We start from the raw sequence: 23,711 nt of genomic DNA on the forward strand, positions 1-23,711 counted from the left end.
CAAAGTACCTTTCTATATTGTTCATATTTTATATTGTTTATATAATTTTCGAATGTAACGACAGAATGAAAATGCAATATGGCCGCGAAAGGGCAGTTATGATTGCTATTTTTGAATTTGAATCTTCTCTATATCTTTTTTACGGTAGTAATAATCTAAAACGCATATGATTTTTTATTTTTGGATAAAATTCTTATTTTCATCGTGACCGATAAAATGATCATATATTTATTTCAAAATCAGTCACACTTGTAATTGAGTATTGAGCTAAAAATTTCTCCGTTACTTTCTCTTTGATTTACTCTAAGACTTTTGTAATAATTTATAATAATTATATAAACTTACCATTCGTAGTTATTTCTGCAGCAACGAGACCAAGAATTGCGATGTTATCCCAAATTTCGGCTTCTTTTTTCACATGAATTTCACTACCAATCGCACAATAATGTTCGCGGGATTTCACGGCAAAACGAACTAACGTGTATAATTCAAATTACAAATAGAGTCAAATCACGCAAGTGTAGTCATTCAAATTTGAAATCAATCAAATGTATTGTTATTTCATATATATTTTATAATTTAATTAATTAAATTCTTCAATTAAATAAACATTTCTAATACTATTATTTTTGTTAAATAATCGCTTTATTAAATCCAACTTTTGAATAGAAAATTTATAATTACATGAATTTATGTGCACAAATATACCGGAAGTTGAAATTATACAAGTTACTTATTACTTGTGAATAAAAGCTAAAACGTCATCACATTTTTATCTTACGTCTTAACGATAAAACCAGGTACGTAATAATCAACATAGAAAATGAAAGATTTAATAATTCTCGTGAATCGTTTGTTAATCTAAAACTCCATTTTTTTCATAATCGATCGAGTAATTGATTTGACACACAACAAATTGAAAGCTGTCACGAACGCCAACGGAGAAAGGAGAAAGAAGCGAAGGGACGTGTCCTAATTAGTTTTAATCTGTTCGATTAATTAAGGTTTCGAGTGAATACAATTGAATCGGTGTGGCGACTTGGTAGTAGAAATTTAAATTTAAAGCGGAGTTTCTCATCTATATGTTACCCGCTTGCCTTGGTAGTAGAGCGTGATAACTTGTGCTTTGGCGCATGCGGCTCGCAGCCATACCCGTGCTCGTACCTGTCATGGATTCCAAGGATCGACCGCGAGCGCAGGCACGCGTGATCACACGATTTCATGCGTGAAAATCAACGATACATCGAGAGATTCGTGTATAAGAGTAATGCACGATTATGAACCGGTGGTAAAGTGGTGATATCTCATTGCTCTAAGTGTTGGCGCCGCGTAAACAATCGTCTCAAGATGAACCCTCTCAATACGGGTTACGGGCCTTCTGTCACACGGAGCACAGATATTGTAAGTATTTTATACAATGTATCTTTTGCTCGATCAAATAGATATATATTGGCGCTAAGCGACACGATATATATTCCGTGAGCCGATCTACGTTGATTTTGTATGCTGTCCTCGTACCGTAATGTCGAGCCTTAGAAAAGTATTTCCCGAACGTGACTGATAGTTTTTCCACCCGTGATTAGTTTGCACCTCGGTGAATTTCGGTGGAAACAAAATTCTTCGAATCCTGATCAATTTACCAATGTTTAGGTTACACCGTGGTCGTGTATTGTATACGCCACGTCTTCGAGGTCTCGTGGCGATTCTCACCGAGCAGTTTTATGGGTACCGCTATTTTTAGTACATACCGTAAACCTGCAGCTCTGGCATAAACGAAGGTATTGAGAATTTTATAATTTTCGTTAGTATACCGGCACGTGTTGTTTCTCAAATTGTCGGCTCCCGGGTTATTTCAAAAGAATAAATGTGATTGGTGTGTGTATTCATGGCTATACGAAACGTTTTCAAAGTATCGGCTACATTATTCGGTAGTTTGTTTCTGTGATGACAGTTTGATGAAATAAAAAATCAGACGTTATCGAATTATCATTCTTGGCGGGAAATGTAAGGAAGCGTATAATAATCCGTCATATATCGAAATGTTAGCGTACAACGTGGTTTCATTAACCATTGGACCATTGTATCTGGGCGAGCTCATCGTAATCAGCTGTTATCAAGAACGTTGTTATATGTGTTTCCTGCCACTTGTGGTTCTATCAGCTACAATTTTATCGTAACGGATACGAGTCACCTTTACGGCTTTATTCTGCGTCGAATCGTTAATTATTAAACCAACAACGTCTCTTACTACTCTACTGTTTTTTTCGTCATCACCATATCATTCATCTTATCGTGCTACATCGGAAACGATAATCGATATTCGGCCAATGGGACGATTGAAATTTTAAATTTGAGCGGAGGCTATTAAAATACAAAACAGACAATGGTGCCTTAGAGGTGAAAACCTGGTCGATTCAAAGTATACTTAGAAGCCAAGTTGTAATCTTCTGTTTAAGGAAACCTTGTGCTTTATGCACACATCGCGCGATAAAGGAACGACTAAATATTCTAAAGGGGAAGCGAAAACTATCGGTATTCACATTTATCTATCATACCTAACGTCACGATTTCATTACAATTTTCCACGATGAATCGTTCGAGTATTGTTGTTTTCCTTTGTATATATAGCTGGAGAATATATAGTATGTTAGGCGTACACCTGTTTCGTGAGTTATTTGAGTATTTGTATTCGATGTTGAATCAGTCTCTAAATTATTGTAAATAACTAACTGTTTACTTGACTGAGTCATTTATATTTCGGTATTTATATTGCTTAATTATACTATTTATATTCCTTTTTTCCCTACATTTTAGATAACAACAATTGTATATATATATCCACACAATTATATATATATATATATATATATATATATATATATATATATACACATAGGATATATATAGCATATATATAAGATATATATAGGATTCGTTGGCACGGGTAATGCAAGTAAAAGTAGACACAGACTTCTTTGGACTTGTTGAGTCTAACACATAACCGGTATCACGTCGGGCACTGTGTGGGACGCTTAGAAATTGTACACAATACCAAGATTATACAGCGTGACTACATAACACCTGGACGCGTGCTCCTCTCATATAAATTACGACGAGTGTTGGCTACACATGTGTAGCATTAAAAAGTAAATAAATGTGATAGTCCATTATGTATGAAGCGACTATCGAACGTATATAGCGGTTATCTGCCGATAGAGCGGCACGTGCAACGATAATAATAGAACTGTCGGTGCATTCACATACGGGGGATACCTGTTGTGTAGTATGTTAAAGACACAAAGTTTCACGCTCAGGCTCACTTCAATCATCAGCGAGATTAGACCTGATTAAATCGATAAATCCAATCGAGCTATGGCGTGGGAAATACACTTTCGCCTCTGAGTAGTATATTTGAACGATGTACCAATAGATTTCTGTAATCTTCAATGCCATATCCCATTATTTGATGATCGATAATTGGTCGATAGTTGCTATAACGAGCTATCGTAGTTCGCCTTGGTTTTGTGCTCGAGTTTCCTTTCTTTTTTACAGTTCCAGACAAAGCGTATTATATTTTTAGTGTTCTCCCAGGTATCAATATCTTTTGTTTAATGAAATTAGGTCGGCGTAGCGCCTAAAGGAATATCAGATTTGATCGTTCTTAGAGTTAGCGTTTTGCACGTTACGTGGCGTTATTTTCTTAATTTACGAGAGATAAATCGGCTGTGTGACGTCATTTTCTGTTTGTATATCACGAATGTTTGTCAACTGGTTTTATGCCCAAGGTCTTTCATACGGTGATAATGAAATACCATTTTATTTACGTTCTAGTCTAAAAATTCACTATGTGTTCTTTGGCTTTAAGTGTGCTAGTTTAATTGCTTCAGAGATATATCAGGAACAATTGGCTTGATAAGCAAGGTAGCTATGTGATGTGTAAAGAGTACGGAATAGTTCAAAGACCAGTAAAGATTAACATTCCATTTAACCACATGCCGAAACAATTTTATCTTGAATTATCTTTATCTCTTGGCCACCGACATAGTCATTTATATCGGTCAGAGAACGCTAGGTTTTCGATAACATACTTTTTTTTCCATTGTGTACCTCTTTATATCCGGATAGCCAGGTTGTTTGATATTATCGCTAAAATCCACGACTCTACCGTACACGTATGTTGGATCAATGACAAGGATAGATGCGTTGCTAATCACGTGCCGTTGAAGCAGAATAATCAGAGGATGAATTAATGTTGTGTATATTCTAATCGCTATACAGTCATTGCAGAATATAAAAAATAATGATCTCTTCTCTATTTTCTTTTCATTAAGAAACATTAATGCAACTTTTGTATCGCTCGATACGGAAACGCGCATATCCGTTATCATTTCCTACGTCATTGTGCAACATATATGGTATACTGTATCCTGACGCCTTTCGTGGCGAGAAAGACACATTGGAACATTGTGAATGGCGTATATAGAAACGCATCTGCTTCGTCCCATCGAAGTAGATGCCTTTCAGCACGCGCTTTCTGTTTGTTTCGATTCGCAATAACGTTTATTTTATCGAAATGACATGAAAACGTTTGGCATATATCGAATATAAATAGCGTTCGGGCTATTTTCTCGGTGCACGGGGCAATGATTTGCACAAAAAGGTCATCACGAACGATGTAACGTGATTAAATACGTTAATAGTAAATTGTGGGAAATGATGTTGTTGGGAAAGGTCGATCTATTTTTGCGTTGTGTTAAATAGAAACGTGCGAGGTCATTCGCGTTTTCTCGTTCCCCCATAATCGTTGGGTTTCCGCACGATTTTCACTCTTAATACGATCATCGTTAATGTACCATTACAACGTTATGAATGGCCAATTAACGTTACTATCGTTATATGGTTGCACTTGTAAACTCAATTAGCAACGAAGGTGGATGACAATTGACAATTGATCTTGCCGCGACATTTGTTTTAAGAGACACGGAATGTTAGAGCGATTATAACGTGTGTTTGTAGAACGTGTAGATTTTATGAAGTCTTAGCCATTTGTTACGGATAAATATGGAACTTGAATGATACACGCATATTTCCTGTTTCAGTTTCCATTTAACAGAATATTTGATTGCAATTTAGAATTAACAACGGAGAAACCTAGTTTTATTATCGTCTCATAATTTGGAAAATGTACGGAAAATTTCAACCTTTTGACCGAATTGCATCACGTGTCCTAAATACCTGTGGACGATGATATGTACAGGATAGCAATCTCAATCTTTTTGGATAAAAACCACGAAGCATCGAAGAGATTTATTTCTAGGTCATATTCGACGAATCTTTGAAAATTTCTATTTTCGACGCAAACATATTTGTCGTTGCTCGTAATCTTGACATTTTCTTCCCAAAAGTTGCACTCGGAGACTTTCTGCGGATTTTTATTTACTGCCGTTCACAATACACTTGGTACGGGTAATGCCCAACTAACTCGATCAATTTTCCCAACTACCATTTACGTTGTCGGCACGATTTTCAACGTGTGTACTTGTTGACAATCTGTACATGATTCGGTACGACTTCCTTCACTTTCTCAACTGGCTGTCTCGCCGCCTTCCTATCTCTCAGCCAGACGAGGTCGAGCCGGTGAACGATTCACCTTGCTCTTGAAAATATTACTCGCCAAAGTTGTCGTCAACTTTGAAAAAGGGAATTCTGTTTCTACGAATTCTTCTCGAAGGGTACGCGCATATGTCTGTTATCGTACTTTTGGATCTCTTGCCTTCTATTTCCTCTTGTTCTTGTCAAGTTTGAAATCTAAACTGTGATTCGTGTTGGTGCTGCGTGCAGTTTTATACAAGATGTCTTAGCAATCAGCGAGGGATCGATCGTACGTGAAGGAAAAAGTGGAAAATGTACGACGAACTATTTGGCATGACGTTTCGTTTTCGAGAAAATCGAGTTTGAAAATTTGTCAACTATATCGGAACTAGAGCAATTTCGAACTGAACAGAAGTGAGTAATCGGTAGGAAGTTATTCTACTGTGAAAACGAGTTGAAAATGTAGAATGAAATTTGTTCAGAGCGTGTCTTCTGAGAAAATGAAGCTTGGAAATTTCAAGTACACGTGTGCCAGGAAAATTCTTAATTAAAATGTATTTAAACTCTATTTTTTTTTTATTTTTAACCAAATTTTAAACAGAAAAATATTATCTCACATTTTTCTTTATTTTTACACGTAGAATAACCTTCTACTTGTTATTTGCTCGTAGATAGTCGGTAATTAGCTAAATTCCCATATACTACATAAGTTTGCAAATTTAGCTTTATCGGAGAAACAGTGACGTATGAAAGAACTATATTTCGTTCTATATATTTATATTTCGTTCGTATATATTTCGTTCTATATTTTCAATTTATTTTCTGTTCACGTAGAATCACCCGTTTGCCTATCGTATGACGATTATTGAAACGACGTACTGTATAGACGAGATCGAGTGATGCGCGAAAATTTACGACGAGAAAGTAGTTGTTTGGCAAATCAGCCTGTAATTACGGACTAACAAATTTAGGAAGTTGTAGCATTTATCTGGTAATAGTAATAAATCTTTGGACTGAAAATCGTCAGAGATGGTCGCGATGTTGTATGCATTTGTACAGGATATTAATGTTGGACAAACTGAAGTGTGTGGCAGAGCATCATGGCAAACTTGAAGCAAACAAACTTGCACCGACTAAAATGCTTCGCTCTTTTGCATGAACTTTGTCTAGAGATGCTGCTTGTTTAGGAAAACACCGCAAAAACAGCGAGCGTTTTTGCACCACTAACGTTACCTTGCTTGCACGGAACTAATATACGTAAATTGCGTTGCCTTTAACGAGCTGAATCAACGTGTACCCAGAGCACTAATTTAACGATGCATATTTTTAATTGCGTTACGTAGAGAAAATGTCTGATTACCGTGGTAAAGAAAAACCGATTCGCTCGAATATCGTGTACAAAGGAAATTCCGAAGTTCTCGGTTTCTTTTTTTTTTTTTTTTTGAAATATAAATTCAATTTATTTATAGCGATCGTTTCATTGATACAATTTTTGTAATCAGCCTGTAACTTCTTTGTACTTTAGGTAGATTCGTAGAAGAATATATCATATATATTCAAGGCAACCGAGAATAGAATTCTTTGTAGAAACAGATGGGCCACAGAGTCCTTTTCCAAAATTCACTTGCGTTCTGTAGGTTGTGTGTTCGTGTGGATGGAGAACTAGGTCGGTTACTCTCGAAGGTGGTATAAATAAATAACAGAAGGAATATAAAACCGAACGACGCATCCCGAAAGCAAAGAAACGCACTTTGTTGGTAATTTCGCGTACCGCGTGCAAGCTGATTGGTTTTCCACGTAGAAAAATAAGCGTTGCCGATTTCCACGTATGTACGTACGAGATTCCATGAAGCTCTAACTCGATCACGGCTTTTTATACCTTACGATGCCACCTGTGTAACGGCGTCGCGCTCGTAACGCACTCGGCAATTTCACGAAAATTATCCTGTTCAGTTTGTTAGCCGTGCTCTCGATACACAAACTCGTCAGCTGTTATATTAACTGACACGCGACACGTGCAATTGATCGGCATTCCGCGCATACTACAAAAATGTTTCAGGTGTTTGTAACGCCACATTTGCGTGCGAAGATATATCTTGTTTAGCTGGACTCGTAAATAGCGTTGCATAACCTGGCTAATTAAAGCTTTCCGATGACTGCCTCGAAACCATGTCCATTTAAGACACGTACGTCATAAGAAAAAAGAAAAAAAAAAGAGATTCTCACACGAACATTGTTTCATCGATTCAAGGCCTCCGTCGGTTTTCGCACAGTTTCGCGTCCAAGCTTTCAACTTGAAATCGAAGAGTCCTACCATTGTACAACGCAATGTGCAGAATTCTCAATTCGTCGTTGATCAGCTAGGAAACAGGTATCGTTGCCGATTTCATATGTTATTCAAAAGTTGTAGCGATATCCGGAGAAGTGCTCGTAAACCGGTTACAAGGTATCGTAGCCGCCTTTTTTCAAAATTCATGCCTTGAATTTCTCGATTCATGGGGAGAAGGAAACTGGGTCATTGCGTCTCAAAGGAAGGGTGGTTGGCTTCAAGGTGAATCGCAGAGTTAAAGCGAGTGAGTGAGATATTAAGAGGGCAAAGAGGTCTAGAGGAGAGGGGCGTAACAGGCCGGAAGGGCGTGGAGAATGGTTGAACGATCGAGAAGCCATGACGAAATTCCATGTACATTGTATTCCTTTGTGAGCCACGTGCCTGTCCTAGAAGATTGGAACGTCTTTTGTTAGGGGATTATTGGCGCTTGATCAGCCATTAAATTGGTTAATTTGCGATCAAACAAACAGCAGGATAAGCGAGTTCGTGTCGTTACTCTGCTTTCCGTCATAACTTTCCATATTCACTGACAATTTCTTTCATCGTACAAGTTACGAGAGCGATATTTTACTAATATACATCGTGAATAGAAAATCTCGTGCCATCTAATCAAGGGGCAATAACTTGAACGTACGTTATACGTAGTAGTAACGTTCTCCCGTGATATCGTATTTTATGAGGGTTGAAATGCGTTGGAGAATTAGGTCTCTGCTCTCAAAGCGGAAGGCGAGAGGGTAACTGTCTTCAAGGTGAATCCCAAACTCTGAAGTGCAGTAAAGATAGAGAGTGAGCAAGCTTGGAGGGAGGATAAGAGGTCGGAAGGGCGTGGAGAATGATGAAATTCCGAGTAGACAAGTCTCTTCTCTCGAGTACTTAGTCGTTATGGACTTTCGAGTGAGAAGGGAAATTTCGCTGAGAGTACGATCGGATCTCGCATTGTTTCGTACATAGTTTAGCTCGCGAACCGGTGATTACCGTCTATAGTTAATTTTCGTTCGATTCCACCTTAATTCCACGGATCTAAGTAACGTACAAAGTATCGTGGAATTGTAGAAGCGTTTAGCTACGATTCGAACGTGGAAATCGATTTTCGCGAATGTTACTGCAGGCCGGAAATTAAGTTTGTTTTCGTCAAAGGGAGAGTAACTGTCGTCGAGGCGAGTGGCAAAGTCAAAGTGTACCAGGGGATGAGGACGAGCTGAAAGGGCGTGGAGGATGACGAAATTCCGAGTAGATGGGGATCCTTTGTGAATTATCGTCTTTTTCCCTGGATTCTCGTTTAAGGGGACCGATGTTCCATCGACAGGAAGTGCACAGAGATTTCGAAACTTCTTATCGACTATCCCACGACGAAACAATCGGAAGTATGTTCGAGCTAATCGTTGTTATTAGGGGATGTTCGGGTTAGAATACGAAACACACAAAGCTCACTATCGATCGGTGAATCTACAAATGTAGGACACTCGAACATGTTGTCACAGTCGTGCAATGCTAAACAGGCGAAGTCGCGTGCTTTTAATCGTAGGACATTAACATAGCTGTCATTTTTATTTACATGGTTGTATTTGTGATGTTAAAAAAATATACGATCATATAGGAAAATTTGTGAAAAATTCAAAGTTCGATGAGCTCGAGCGACAACCTTTGGACGCTTGTATCCTTGAAAAATTGGAAAAAATTGTCGCAAATTTGAAAATTCGCACGTGAATTGAATATATCAACCGAAAGGACTGTTAAAAATTTAAATTTGAATTTGAGAGGTCTGTTAAAAATTGGAATTCGATATTTAATTCTAGTCAGAATACACGAATAGCTATGGAAGAAAGGCAATCAGTTGGAGGATGTTGTGTTTCGGATTTCATCAAAAAACTGGCAACGTTTCTACCCCTATTCAAATAATTTCAAGTCTCTCATCTCTATGATGGAATTCGTTTTTCGGAAGACTTTGACTCAATTTTACTGGCTAAATCTATGATAATGGCTGCCAAGAATCGTACGTACGATAATGGCTGCCAACTAGAATCAACTTTGCAAAGCCAGCTAGCTATGAAATCGTAAAAAAATAGAATTGTCGGTACTTACACGGATCCGTATAGATCTATACCTGGTCGTATGATTATTCAAGAATGTAGAACGGAATAGCAGTAAATGAATCGGTCACGATCCGATAAACGAAAGAAATGAAATTCTTCGTATAAAGGAAGACGAATTTCGAAAGATATAGTTTCTCCAGACGTGATTTTGGATACACGCAACACCCTCGCGTGCTTCCGATCCAAGAACTTAATATCGCGATGTTATTTGGAACGGTTTCAAATCTTCGAGCTCGTGTATATTCATTTCTTATTTTTGCAAGCAATCTATCACGAGTCCACGAAATCCGCCGTGATAACTGGCCATTAATATATTTCCTACTCTCAGCATTTTTACTATTCTCCGCCGTTGGTACATTTTGATCGATGAAATACAAAATAATCGTCGACGTAAGAGTTTTGACATTAGCATAATCTATTTCCAATACGTAGAAACATTTTGAAATGTTCATCTGAAAAGATGGAGTAGATACGGAAATCCATATGGAAATCTTGGAGTTCGTAACATCGTCTGTTTACAACTCGTCGAAGGCAAGGGATTTAAAATCGAGCGTTGGTACTCGCGTTAAGCGTTACTACTCATACTTTAGTAAAACGGCGCGTGAAAAGCGATCGTCAAAGGTAGATAGAGGCGGCTAGCGAAATAATCTCATCGATTTGCCTTGCGAAAGAAGCCACGGTGGTGCACGCTCGAATGACACGTTCATAAGGGAGTGAGAAGGCCGTGACATGGAATAGGATGGAAGGTAGGATCATCCTTTAAGACGACAGCTTTAATATCGAGTATCTTGGTGTACGTGTGTACAGGAGGAGCAGGTGGTAGCAATCGCGCTGGAGCTTTAAGAACCTAGGGGTGGAGGCTGGAGAACGCATTTCCCGTCGGATACTTGGATCAGCCGAAGAAGGAGGATCGCTTTCGAGGAAGCTTTCGTGCAACCTGTGCACGTTCTCCTTCTTCGTCAGTAACAGCAAGAAAGACTTAAAAGAGGACGGTGAGGATGAGGCAAGTAGTGGTATTGGAGCCGGCTGGCAGTGTTCTGGTGATCAGACAAACTTCCCTCGGTAGTAACGTTGCTACTAGTAACACCAATTCCAATGCTGGATCCAATAACGCTCACGAGACCCATGGGCTCGCCAATCACGCTGCTGTGTCCACGATTGCCTCCAATGATCACAATCAGAATCGTATCGTCGTCGTGCGCTCATCCTCCTCGACCTGCATGACCACCACGGTGAGTCGATTAATTCGTTTTATGGTTGGACCGAGTCAACTTGGATTTTCCTGTCGGGTAATGTTCCTCACCTAGGTATATAGGAACTTGTACCGGAAATCTCGAAGCAACTAAGCCGATCTCTTCTCACGTAGCTGTATTAGAATTAGCTGGATTTTGTTCTTCCTTTCTTTTTTTTTTTTTGCATCGAGTATATGTTGGTTTGTAAATGTTTTATTGTGATGACTAGAAAAGTTCTTGCGATGTAACAACAAGCTTCCACAGAAGACATCGAACATTTTTCACCAGGCTGACAATCATTCATCCGCGAACGGTAACAACATCAACATTAACGGGAACCTGAATGGAAATTCCGGGGCAATCGGTAGCAAAGCATCAACAAAGGTCGTGGTTGGTAGCGGAGGTTCCAAAGCGAACGAGAGAAACGATCATCTTAGGAACGATCACAAGAGCCAAGAAGGGATCGGTACCGGTGAATCGAACTCTGGATGTCGTCCAAGGACGAGCAAGGAAGCCGCTCACGAGAACGTCTCCTTAGACAGGAAACTCGATGGCGCGGATCCCATCTCCGGTAAGTACTTCCGCCATTACTTCCTTTTACCTTTGACAGACCAGCCGATCTTCCCGTGAATTATTTATTCCCCTATCGGCCATACTTCTTAGAAGGTAATAATTTACTTTGCTGTTTATGCACTGAAGGAGGAAACGATTTCATCGCTACTATTCTATGCTGTTACGATCGTCAGTTTCCACTCGATGACAAACGTTTATGAAGTTATGGCTTTATGTTCCTGCTTGCTATTGGAACGGTGCTCGTGCCATCAATCGTTTTATTCGTCGATTGATGGAAAAGGCTACGAGGTAATCGCGATTTTGGTTATAGTCGATCGATGTGCAATAGTCGAGCGAAAGTGCGTTGATTCGAGAGAAAATAGAACGCACAGTGTTTCCATTCAACGAACCGTTTCTTTGTGCGAGAGAACAAGTTCGATAAATGGAGACACGTATTCGCGAAACGATAATTTTTTGTTTTATTATTCTTTGAACGACTGTTCGCGACTCTTTTCCGCTCTCTTTGCCGATATTAGGAAACGCTATGGCCTAAAAGAATGTTACCAGCGTGGCACAGCTTTTTGCAACACGATAAAGCACTCTAATAAAAGTTTTCTAGCAAATTGGAGATCTCGTGACGATGTGCCTCGCTTTATGTATTGGTAGATTAATTAAAGAGATAAAACAAAGCGAAAGTTTGATGCATTTCAGAACACGAAGTACAATGTTAGATGTATTACGTTAACGTTATAAAATAGCATTGTGTACCAAGAATGCGTCGTTTGATGCGTGTGAGCCTCTATTTTTTCCACGAACCGCTTTATTATTTCAGCGTTCCTTTGGTTACTCGTCTCGTTTCAATAAACGAAGAGAACACGTTACGGTGAAAAATATTCTGCATTTTGTGCAGAACACCATCGAGTTTCATAGGACGAGCGCGCTCTTTAATTCTTCCCCTTTAAGACCCGCATTTAAATTTTAAACGAAGCTCATCGATCAAATTTCGCCCGGAATCAAAACTATTTAAGCCCGCATGAATTATACATAGTTTATATTAACTTCTACGACAGAAGAGAAACAATTACTCGAACCTCGTCTTAATGAATTTTTAACATCACAATGGGGGGTGGAGCGTGTTAAGTGTTTGTGTGTCGTTCTCTAACGAATTGTATGCATATATTTAACTACTTGTCAGGTCTGAAAATATCTCGCGCGCTCGCGGAAATAAAACGATATTTAATTACATTGCAAGTTATGTTATTTTTTTTTTTCATTTCACGATTCGGTCGTATTTCAAGCGGAGTTTAGACCAAAGATCTTGCTGTTTTTATTACGCCAAGGTTGAGTTACTCGGAGCAGGAATCTGGTTAAACTTTTGAGAAAAAAAGATCCATTTCCGAGACCTCTTTGAAACTTTTTTTTTTTATCCGACTTACGAGAGCCGCGCTATCACGGTCGTATAATTTTTCTTCTCTCTCCTTCTTCCTCTTCTCTTCTCTTCTCTTTTTTTCATCCTGAACTTCGACGTCACGTGTTCCATTCTTTCGTCGTCAAAAGCTGCCCCTTTTTATCGCTCCCTGAAGTGACTTGCTTGTTCCACGTTTCCAGAATTGAATATATGCACGCGGTATGCATATGCAGTCCCAGTTACACACAGTCGTTGAAATACAGTATGTACACGTAGCGTGACAGAAATATACGTACTCGTGTTCAATTCGTCTCGAAATATTTTCCATGATGCGTATTTGTGCATGAGTCAGCAGGCTGATTAGTAACAGACGATAACTATAAACAGGATATAAATTGTTGGAAAACGCGAGTAACATGCTACGAGCCTGTAAGGGGAAATAATTTAAATATTTCTGGTGCGAAAAATATCAGAGAGGTTTAGATGGCTCGATGAAATATACGAGGAGCTATTTTCATTTTCTAGTTACACGGTGCCGGCGCGGTGGATAGGGTGGTTGAAAAAATGTTTTGCTTCGAATCCACGCATGTATGTAGGTCTGTATAATGCTTTTACTGAAAGTAGGACGACCGTTTCGATCTTGAAACCACCCTCTTCTCGACTCGCTGGAATTTCACGATTCGATGCTTTTTTGAAACGTTTCAACGTCGCGCATATATACCGTTGTCGCGATCTTTTTGTAAAATATCCAATATAAAACAAAGCGTTCTTTCGCCTTCGATGCGAAAAGAGAACCAGATAAATGAGAAATAAATAGAAACAGTTCCATGAAAGTCGATATCGACGCGAGTTTCCATGTAATCGCGGCTTCATTATAGTTTTAGACTCTGGCATAAACTTTCTTCTAAGTGGCTTAGGCGTAAGTTTCCTTGAAAATTTTTATCGAGCGAAAGTGGCTATCGACGAGTTACGTCTGCAAAGTAGATTCAGACTTCCATACGTGTCCACTGTTTGCCTTACGCTAACGTATCGAACACATTCTGTTGTATAATAAGCGGTATATAAGCTTGAATTTTAAATAAGACCTTTAGGCGATCGCATTAAGTCTAATCAGCCAGCTCTATACTATGATTTTAATCGTCTTCCCGAACCAACAACTATATGCAATTTTCTGTTACGAGGAATTCTATCTCCTTCCCGGAAACCATTGCTAAACAGGCTGTCTTCCTTATCGACTGGTGTCACAGTCCAGTGTGAACATTGTAGAACTTGAGTTTGCCACCCTCCATTGAAACAACCCCCCCGAAAGAACTGCACTCTCGCGGGTAAACTCCGCTGGGGATAATTCGTAGTTCCGGTAATATCCGCCAGAGCGGCGATTCTGTCACCTCTCCATACTTTTGCTTCATTTACGTAGGGGTAGGGCGACCTTACGATTTTTGTTCCCTCGAGCAAAAGGTCTTTCCACTATTTCTTCCCCCTTTATCGATTTTCCCCGGGATTTCGTTTCTGTGTTCGAAGGTCGAACTAGCCAGGCAATCGCGAGGATCTCGGATCGTAATTTCTCTGTTGGTAGACGACGTCTGATCGTCGAAATTTAGTGGTTCGTATCTAGAAATTACTATCCTCGTGCAAACGCCGGAATGCATCCCCCGAACGAGGCGTTGCTGGTTGGCTCTCCTGTACACATATATGCCTTATACAACGTCTCTTCTAGCCTATCCCCGACTATCCTGACCTATCCGAATCCTGCTGACTGGAGTAGGTATCGACCCCTCGAGGTGCAGGTACCAATCCTTCTTTTCCATCTGCCTGTCTCTTGTCTATCTTTTCCATTCGTCTTTTCTTCCACGAAATCCCGCTGGTGACCTTTCCAATTCTCTATCCTCTCGGTACCTTTAGTCTTCCTACGTGTTTTCCTTTTTGCCTTGCTGTTTCTCATGCTGTCTGTCTTCGTTCCTCCCTCGTTCATTTTCTCGAGGGGATCCTAATTCGGGACGTTGCGTTTAACGACTATAGGCTACGACTTAGTTGTTAAACGCGAGTCTCGTGGTCCCTGGCAAGAAGTACCGAAGCAACTCGACGAATCCGAGCACGAGCTCCTTCGGACCCGGCGATCTTATTGATTGTCTTAGCTTTCCTGCCGTCACGTTCTCTCTCTCTCTCTCTCTCTTTTTCCCTCTCTCTCTCCCTCTTTCACTTCGCCTGGTCTGCACGGGAATACTTGCACACATAAAGAGACGTTCTCGTTCTATTCTCTGTCCATCTCTGTTTGGCCCGCACTGGAATAGGTACACAGGAATTTTCTTTTTCCCTCTCCTTTCTCCTCTGTCTTTCTCCCTCCCTCCTTTTCTCTCTTCTATCTCACTCCCCCTCCCTCTCTCACTCATTCTCAAAGACTCTCATTCTCCCAATCTTTCTCTCGTTTCTCTTGTTTCCTTCTCTTGGTGGCTCGAAGAGCTATCGTCGTCGCCGACTAACGACCGGCGACTTACGTGTCCGGCTAACTTTGCCTCGTGTTCGACGAAACGGAGAGGCGATCTACGTGATAAAGGAACAAGAGGGATAAAGGCCACGAGGGACGAAGGGGAGCCTGTAAGGCGAAGTGAAAAAGAGAAAGCATGGAATTGAAGGATGACCGAGGGAGAGGAACACAGTCGGTGAAAGAGAGGGGAAAGGGAGAGATAGTTGGACAGGAGCCTCTGCCAACGTTCTATTTAAAGCCGTGGGGGTAGCAGCAGCTAGCTGACTGGTAATTTACGAGCTTATACCAAAAAGTTGGACACCTTGGGGATGGCTCCGCACTTTGACACGTGACCTACTTTTATCGGGTTACGTAATTGATCGTCTCGCGCCTGCCCCGTTTGCGCTTGTGAAATCTACGAGACCGAACCCCCTTTCTCTTTCTTTCCTACCCTCTTTTCTAATTCCTCCCGTTACTATTTTTTTTTTATTTTCCCCCGGCTCTCCTCCCTTTTTCCACGATTGTTACCTTGATCTTTCAACTTATTCCTTCGTTTCCATTTGTATTCTTGGTTGCTTCCTTCCGGGGGATCCAAACTTTTCCTTTTCTACGATCTTCTTCTTTCGTCCTGTTCTTTGATTGCTTTCAGGAACGTTTTTGCCTTCGTGCAACCTGCATCGAGATTTTTGTGGCCGATCGGTTGCATCGATTATGAAATGAAACATGCCTTCGGTCGTATATTTTCTGAAATAGTTTTAATCGAATTTTGGTAATTTAGCGTTGGCGAAATAACTCATAATAGGGGTGCATTATGCTTTTTAATTCAAATTACTTTTTCATTCTTTAAGGTCGTTACACACAGCGACGGGGGGATGAGCGGGCGACAGCTCTATTTATATCGCATTTAACACACGAGGAGACCTTTGGGTTATTAGCCCTTTCAGCTTTGCGTGCTGACCTAAATGACGTGCAATTTAAAATTCGTGCGATATATTGATCCTCGCAATGTTACCTCCATGCCGTGGATTTCTAACAGATTTAATTATTTTTATTTATTTTACTGAAAGCTATTAGGAAACTCGATGATTTATAACCGTTGTCCGTGTGCTCTCTCTCCGTGAAGAGCACCTTCTCTATCGGAATGTGAATGCAATTCTCAAAGCGGCGGTTATTCCACGTTCTTCTATGGCCAAAACGATAAATCTGTCGTAAACGAATACAGTTATATGTAACGTTCCATTTCGATGGCTAGTCAGGAATTATGGATCATACGAGTAAACTCGGCGCGATACCAAAAATTAGTTGGCGGTCCAGCTGTAGGAGACAATAGCGATCATCCCTGGCCATACGTTGGTCGCAAGCTCGGCAATCATGCACCTTATGCGTTCCAGTTTTGGCCCCGTGCTTCTCTAAAAATAAGCCACCGTTTCTATTTCCTTTGATCTCCTGCTTTCCCATTATTCCTCGCTACGTGATACAGACACGTAGACACATAGGTCGAAAGTTCGAGCACGTGCAGATCCACGCCGGGTTGTTTCATCGCGTGACGAAACATTCGATAGTAGGTGGAAAGAAAGAAGAAAGAAGAATGTGACGAAAGGGAGAACATTTTCATCCCATTAACAGAGTGACATCGTTATCGAGGACGAAAAACGTAAGCCCGTGGATTTATCGTAAAATAATAAACACGTCTGTTTATAAGTCGACACCGCGAGCAACGGGGTTGGTCGAGGATGAAGTTGTCCGCAGATATCGCAGGTTTATTTCATTTCGTTATGTCCCTCGTTACGAGATCCGCTCAATTACCAGTTTCTGGATAAATTACGAGCTTATGCGAGAAAATGTACGACTCGAGCGAGTTGCGAGTGCCAGCAATCCGGTGCTCCACTGCACATGCTCCACACGTGTATCTGTGTAAACAGACCATACACGTTTCCAACAGCCTAATTCAGATCTAACGGGTTATAAACGTAAATTCACACGTACACAGTTTTGACGGCAGTTGTGTGCGTGAAAGTGCCGCTTAAATCCATATAAATTCGTGCCCATGAATCCATCCATTAATCAGATTCGCGATAGAGGGACTGGGGCCCGACGCCCGAGTGATTTCAAGCCTTCCCCGTCTCTCGTCTGCTCTCTTTTCGCCCCTTCTTTCTTTTTTTTTTGTCTTTTTTCTCGCCGATATCTATAGGAAGCCCACTTGCGAGGGGTCACTAGGAGATGGCAGCACTTCCATTAAAATTCGACGCGAACTTTCTGCGAGAATCCGATGTATGCTGTGTCATGCCCTGCTTATAGCTCTATATAGCCTAGCTTGCAAGTCTCTGCAAAGGTACGGCTGTCATTGTACGTGTGGAAAATACGTGTGTAGGCGCGAAGGCAGTCGGCTATAACCTACGACGAGTCGTAGGTTGTGAGTGGAATATGGTTTAGGGGGTTGGTAAAGGGGGATGGGGAGAGATTAGGGAGCTGCGTCTGTATGTGCCCAAACGGGCAAATCTGCTCAACATTTTTCTCCTCCCTTCTTTTTTTTCCCTCTCCCGAGGGTTCGTTCTTTTACATTTCTCTTTTTTCATTTTCAACTGTTCTCGATTTGTTAACTGGTAACACGTTCGATTGGGAGTCGTACCTTTTTCTCCCTTTTTGCCTTCGCTTGGAAGTTCCTACGTCGAGCGCAAATATTGATGGCAGCTCGAGGAAACTTCCCCATTGGCAGTGGGTAGAATGTCAGGTGTTCGATAAATGCTGAATCACTGCAATTTTGCATTTTTAAAGTCCTGCCCCTTCTGTCCTAGCCTATTTCTCGCAGACCACGCTGGAAACAGCGTGCACTATCCTCTTTCCTTTTCCTTTCTCTTTTTTTTTTATCCCCCCCTTTCCTTCTTTTCCCTCGCTTCTTGATTTCCACGGCGTAAAGCCGATTTATCGTCGAATTCGGGCGAAGCGTTTCCTCGCTTGTCCCAGTTAAACTGGCTCGGCTAATTAAAAAGAAAAAAGGAAGGAAACGAGAGAAACAAAAAGACACGCAGGAAAATAGGAAAGTTGCTTCTCGCAGCCGCGAGTATCCGTCCATTCTTTTCTTTTTCACCCTATCCCGGGATAGCTTGCACCGCGAGCGGTTCTCGAGCGTTCCCGGGGCAAAAGCCAAAGCCGTGTAAATCCGACGAGGGAAAAAGCTTCCACCTTCTGGAAAAGCACGAACGAAAAGGGAGTCGTTAAACGCTCATATAGGAATTATCCTGCATGGCGTTGTAAATGCCGCAGGAGGTTGGATAACAATCGATTATCATGGCTCGACACGGAGCAACACTCTGTGTTTCCAGCGTGCAGGATGATCCTGCGTCGAGAACAGTAGGAGTAGGTAGAGAAATGTACGCTTAGGCATTAATTTGCATTCTCGGTAATCCTTAATTTACAACTCCGTCGGAGTTTTCCAGAGGGTAGCATCGGCGAGTTCTCCGTGGAATTGGCTCGGTGTGCACCCACACCTTGCCGGCCAGGAACACGTAGAAGAGGGCGGCTGTTCGGCGGTGGGGGTGACATAGTGGGGTGAAGTAAGTGGGGTAGTGGCAATGTGAGTAAAGTGGGGAGGTTGGATATTGAAGGTGCAGCTGAAGAGAGGTGGTTGAAGAGGGGTCGAGGTAGATAGAAGGAAAAGGGATTCGGTGAACAGGGGCTGTGGCTGGGGCTGGATAGTCGGACTGGTCTCGATGGTGGGGAATGAATGCTATGAAATGGCGGAATAGGAAAGGGTAGGGGACAGTCGTGGAAGGACGAGAAGAGGGGCGATGGACGGAGGTCGAGAGTCGCGGGTTGGCTCACTCTGCGGCTCCCGCCGCTCGGGAGCAGACACGCGGGGCCAAAGACTAATTTGAACCTATTTTATTAACAAAACAAAAACATACATATTTGTAAATAACACTAAATAACACGAAATACACACGTCTCCTAAAAGTCTCTTTACCTACTCTAAAAAAGAAATTTCTTAGACCTCTGTAAAAACAAAAGAACAAACAAAGCGAACGCGGAACGCAAGCGACAAAGTAACTATTTCCAGCCCTTAAGCGAATCGTTACGAAGCCTATAACGCAAAAAAAAGAGAGGAAGGATAAAAGGAGAAGAAATAGGAGAGAGGACACGCGAGGATAAGCGAGGGAGTAAAGAAAGGGAGATAGAAGGAAGGCCTATTTTCTGAAGCTCTACCACTGGTGGTATCGGCAGGAGAAAGGCGCGCGTGCGAGAAAGATAGAAAGAGTGATAGAGAGGAAAGAAGGGCGGAAGGAAAGGAAGGAAGGAAGGAAGGAAGGAAGGAAGGAAGGAAGAAAGGGAAGCAAGGAAGAGAAACGACGGAGGAAGCAAAGGATTGAACGCGGTAAAGGCGATCGTAAAACGCGTCAGCTGCGGGCGAATCTCTTTTTAAGTTCTCTCTGTACTGTGTGACCCTTACATTATTTTGTCCCTCCGATAGGGACAGGTTCAGTGTTGTAACTTAGGATATAAGAAGAATAAGAGCTCCTGGAACGCACAACAGAAAAAAGAAAGAGGAAGGAGAGTTGGAGAAAGAACGAGAACGAGACGAGTGTGTGTTTGATTTGAGAGGCGAGGACTCTAGCAGGAAGAAGGAAGCAAGGTCGAAGAGGTACAGAGAACTAACTAACTAGGAGATAGGGTGGACGAAAAAGGAGAGAAAGGAAAGAAGGTTTGTGAAAGAATTGTTCCGGGTTATTCGCGAGTATAGAATACAATGGGGCTCCAGGTTTTTATACTAGTACGAAGAAGCATTTAAAACAAACAGAGAAGGAGAGACAAAATTAAGAGTTATATTAGCAAGGAGAAGAAGGCGAAGATTCAAATCTTTATCGCGGTGTCATTTCCACGCGTTCGCCTCCACGTGTGTCGTCCATCAATCCGAGTACATCGCGTCGAGTAAAGTCAGCGACGTTCGTTGTGAATAATATTGTCTCTCTGTGACTCTTGATTTCTTTTCGATCAGCGGGCTGAAATTAAATTGACTTTCGAACCGAGGATAGGGATTATTTGAAACGGACAACCTGGCTCGCGTACACGATTCTTTGGGGGATATGTCCTGCCGTTCTAAGGGGAATCACCACCCACGTGCACGAGCCTCACGTAGAGGACAACGTCAAGCGAGTCGTGTTTCCATCCTAGAACCCGGCAGCAAGCTCTCCTGACAAAAAGAGTGCCGCCGTAGCTTGTCACGATCTAGAATCGCGAACACCGACCATTGTCGAGTCGCCATATCAGCCGCACACTCGTCCAAATTCACGAGGAGCCTGGGGATGCCTGCAAGAGCACAAAAACGATCGCGCTACGCGTACGTTCAAGGACGATGACGATCGGCCACGATCGGTAAGATCCAAGAAGCGGTCGCTCTGACGAGCGCCACGGAAATGGCGGGCTACAATCATTCGAATCCACAGCGTGTCGTCTATCACGCGACCTACCCGACGCCTCTCGCACCAAGTGAGTCCTTACGTTTCTTTCATACTACCAGGATTAGAAGGATATATTCCGATCGTCGTATATATACGTTACAACTCGACGACGAGGAGCTAAGAGCTTGATGCTGCGATTGCATTTTTATTTTAAATATGTCGTTATCCTCGCGATAATTGAACGATGCAATTCTAGACACTTTTACGGCGATGATTTCATTTTTTCTTCTTCTTCTGGCTTCCGCACTCGCTTTGAAATATTGTTGCTTTTTTCAATTTCCATATCGTTACGCTGGATGTTAGAAAAATGCAATATACGCAGAAGGTATCGGCAATAAATTACCAGATACCCGAGGAACTACAGCTGCACTGCCGGTGGTATCAATAACATCGTAGGCAAACCTGTGGCAGTAGACCGAAATATTTCATCCAACGAACAGCCGTTTCCTTAATGTCTTGGAACGTCAATACGCGTAATTTATTAGAACTACTCGTAACGTCAAGCAGTTTGCGTTTAGCGAGGATACACCGAGTTGTCCGTGAGTTAGAAATTGTTTCGTTCGTTTTCCAGGGACTGTGATGATATCGTTATATTTCACTTGTAATTTTTATCAACATAGTTCTAGATTGATAGCATCTAATGAAAACGTATTGCGTTATTCAGAAAATTAGAAAAGGGGAAAACTCTCCTTGGCACACCGCATTTTGTTTTCTTTTCGAATAAATTATGCGTTTTAAATCCCCGGGGAGGTAATACTATGCACGTGAAAAGTGCATTACTTTTAAAATTATTGTTCTCTTGCTCTCACACACGGGTTAGCTTACGATCGATAACAGCTTCGATCCGTTGCATATAAACATGACTAATAATATGTTATGCAAACGTCTAAGCTTTCGTCGAAATAAATATGCGAGCACGAATTACGATAACTCGCGTGATACCGGGAATAATCAGATTAGTGAACACTCGAATGATAAAATTAATCGAAAACTTACGTACATTATCGAGACCATTAGATTATTGAATCTCTTTGAATTTTCACAACTATTTCCCCCTCACCTAAAAATCTCGAATTATCGAGGACGCTTTTTCATCGTGTTCGTTGTCGTTCTGTTTAGATGGAGATCCGATAAAACTTCCGGAGAATTTGGAGACCTTGCCACGAGCTGAACATTTTCCAACTCAGAGGCACCGATGGAACACCAACGAGGTGAGTTGGTAAACGATTATTTTTAGCTTGAAATTCTATAAAACCACTCGATGCTTGAACTTTTTCGGGCGCCCATTAAGAACAGAGAAAAAGAAAAGACTAAACTATACGGCAAACTATATACTAGCGGAGAAAATGCAACGAGGTACGCGAGCGAAAAAGAGGAGCGGGTTAAAAAAAAGATAATGTCTCGGTCGAATTCTAACAAAAGAGCGTACAGTTTCCTAGCAGCGCCAACTGGATATACATTTACACGGCATTTCAGTAGGCACAACTGGAAAGTAAATAGCGACGTCGCAACGCCGTTGGTGGCTCGTACGTAGCGTCGGTGGTTAGAGAGGATAGATGCTGTCCGTCCGTGTGCAAGCTCACATCAGTGTGCAGGAGTGCACATACCAACACGTGGAGCACCGTGCACTCGTAGGTGTACCGATGTAGTCCACTGCTACTCTGACCCCGGTCGGCCTCCGATCAATAGCTGGAGCCAGCTAGAGAGCTCAGCCGAGCCGAGTTGAGTTTTCAGTTCCGTCGAGTCGAACCGAATTGCGAGCCCGTGTTTGCCCCATTGCTATCCTTCATCGACGATAACTCTCCTTTCATTCGTTCCTCTCTTCGTCTATTTTTCATCCGATCTTTCGTTCTCGGTGTTTCCCCTCTTACTCCTCTTTTCTTTCAAGAATCATCCTCCGAATAGGCAAAATAGCGAACACAAAGGTAGCGACGATTCGATAAACTAACGTCGAATCTTCCGGTCATGTTTGCTTCTTGATATCACGGCTGAGATTCATCTCGTGGCCTAGGATTATGGAAAGTAAAAGTATCGATCACAAAGTTTGATTTGTTCGTCGAGAGGAATTTCGGCTTGTTTTGAAACGATCGAGGGGTCTGGTCGTTGAAGCGTGCAAGTTGCCTCTTCTTTCGCTTATCTATTGCGGTGTAATATGCATCGCTAATGAGGTCAACTCGAGCGCTGCATCATCCTTTTATATTAGCTATCGTTTGAATTTTCACGTTGACGTAACTTTGACGTGAAATTATTAGTATCATAAATATGAACGAGTCGTGGCGTTATAGGGTCTCTTGGAAATTCGAAGCGGGAACAAAGTATCGCTATTAATATTACGTCAATTCATTTCCCTCTCGATCTTTTTTCCGTCTTTCTCTTTTCTTTTTTCACTTACCTCGGGAGAACCGCGGAATGGATGAAAGCCAGGCACATTAGCGATTCATGCTCGCGAAACTATTCATAGGATGAAGTTCTTAGGAAGTTAACGTAGCAACTTTTTGTAACACGAGAAAGTTTATACCATCTTGCATGCAGTCGAAATCCCTTACCGGGCGACACCCGCCGTGATCTTGTTTTCTCGCCTTGCT

The 23,711-nt window shown here is 41.6% G+C and overlaps 1 protein-coding gene across 7 annotated transcripts in view; it reads left to right on the forward strand.

Moving 5' to 3' along the window:
- Positions 1-1,125: 1,125 nt before the first annotated feature.
- The window catches only part of LOC126872246 (calmodulin-binding transcription activator 2-like), a 40,535-nt gene continuing 17,949 nt past the window's right edge, over positions 1,126-23,711 (forward strand). For 3 of the 7 annotated variants that reach the window (XM_050631950.1, XM_050631952.1, XM_050631954.1), the window contains exons 1-4: positions 1,126-1,401; positions 10,822-11,246; positions 11,535-11,817; positions 22,246-22,337. In XM_050631950.1, the coding sequence (XP_050487907.1) occupies positions 11,013-11,246; positions 11,535-11,817; positions 22,246-22,337 (609 nt within the window). In that variant the 5' untranslated portion in view covers positions 1,126-1,401; positions 10,822-11,012. Of the gene's footprint in view, positions 1,402-1,650; positions 1,779-10,821; positions 11,247-11,534; positions 11,818-19,463; positions 21,155-21,245; positions 21,666-22,245; positions 22,338-23,711 lie in introns of those variants that run through there. The other 4 variants (XM_050631951.1, XM_050631953.1, XM_050631956.1 and 1 more) reach the window with 4 other exon arrangements.

Source organism: Bombus huntii, chromosome 13, assembly GCF_024542735.1.
Source record: "Bombus huntii isolate Logan2020A chromosome 13, iyBomHunt1.1, whole genome shotgun sequence".
Classification (NCBI taxonomy): Eukaryota; Metazoa; Arthropoda; class Insecta; order Hymenoptera; family Apidae; genus Bombus; species Bombus huntii.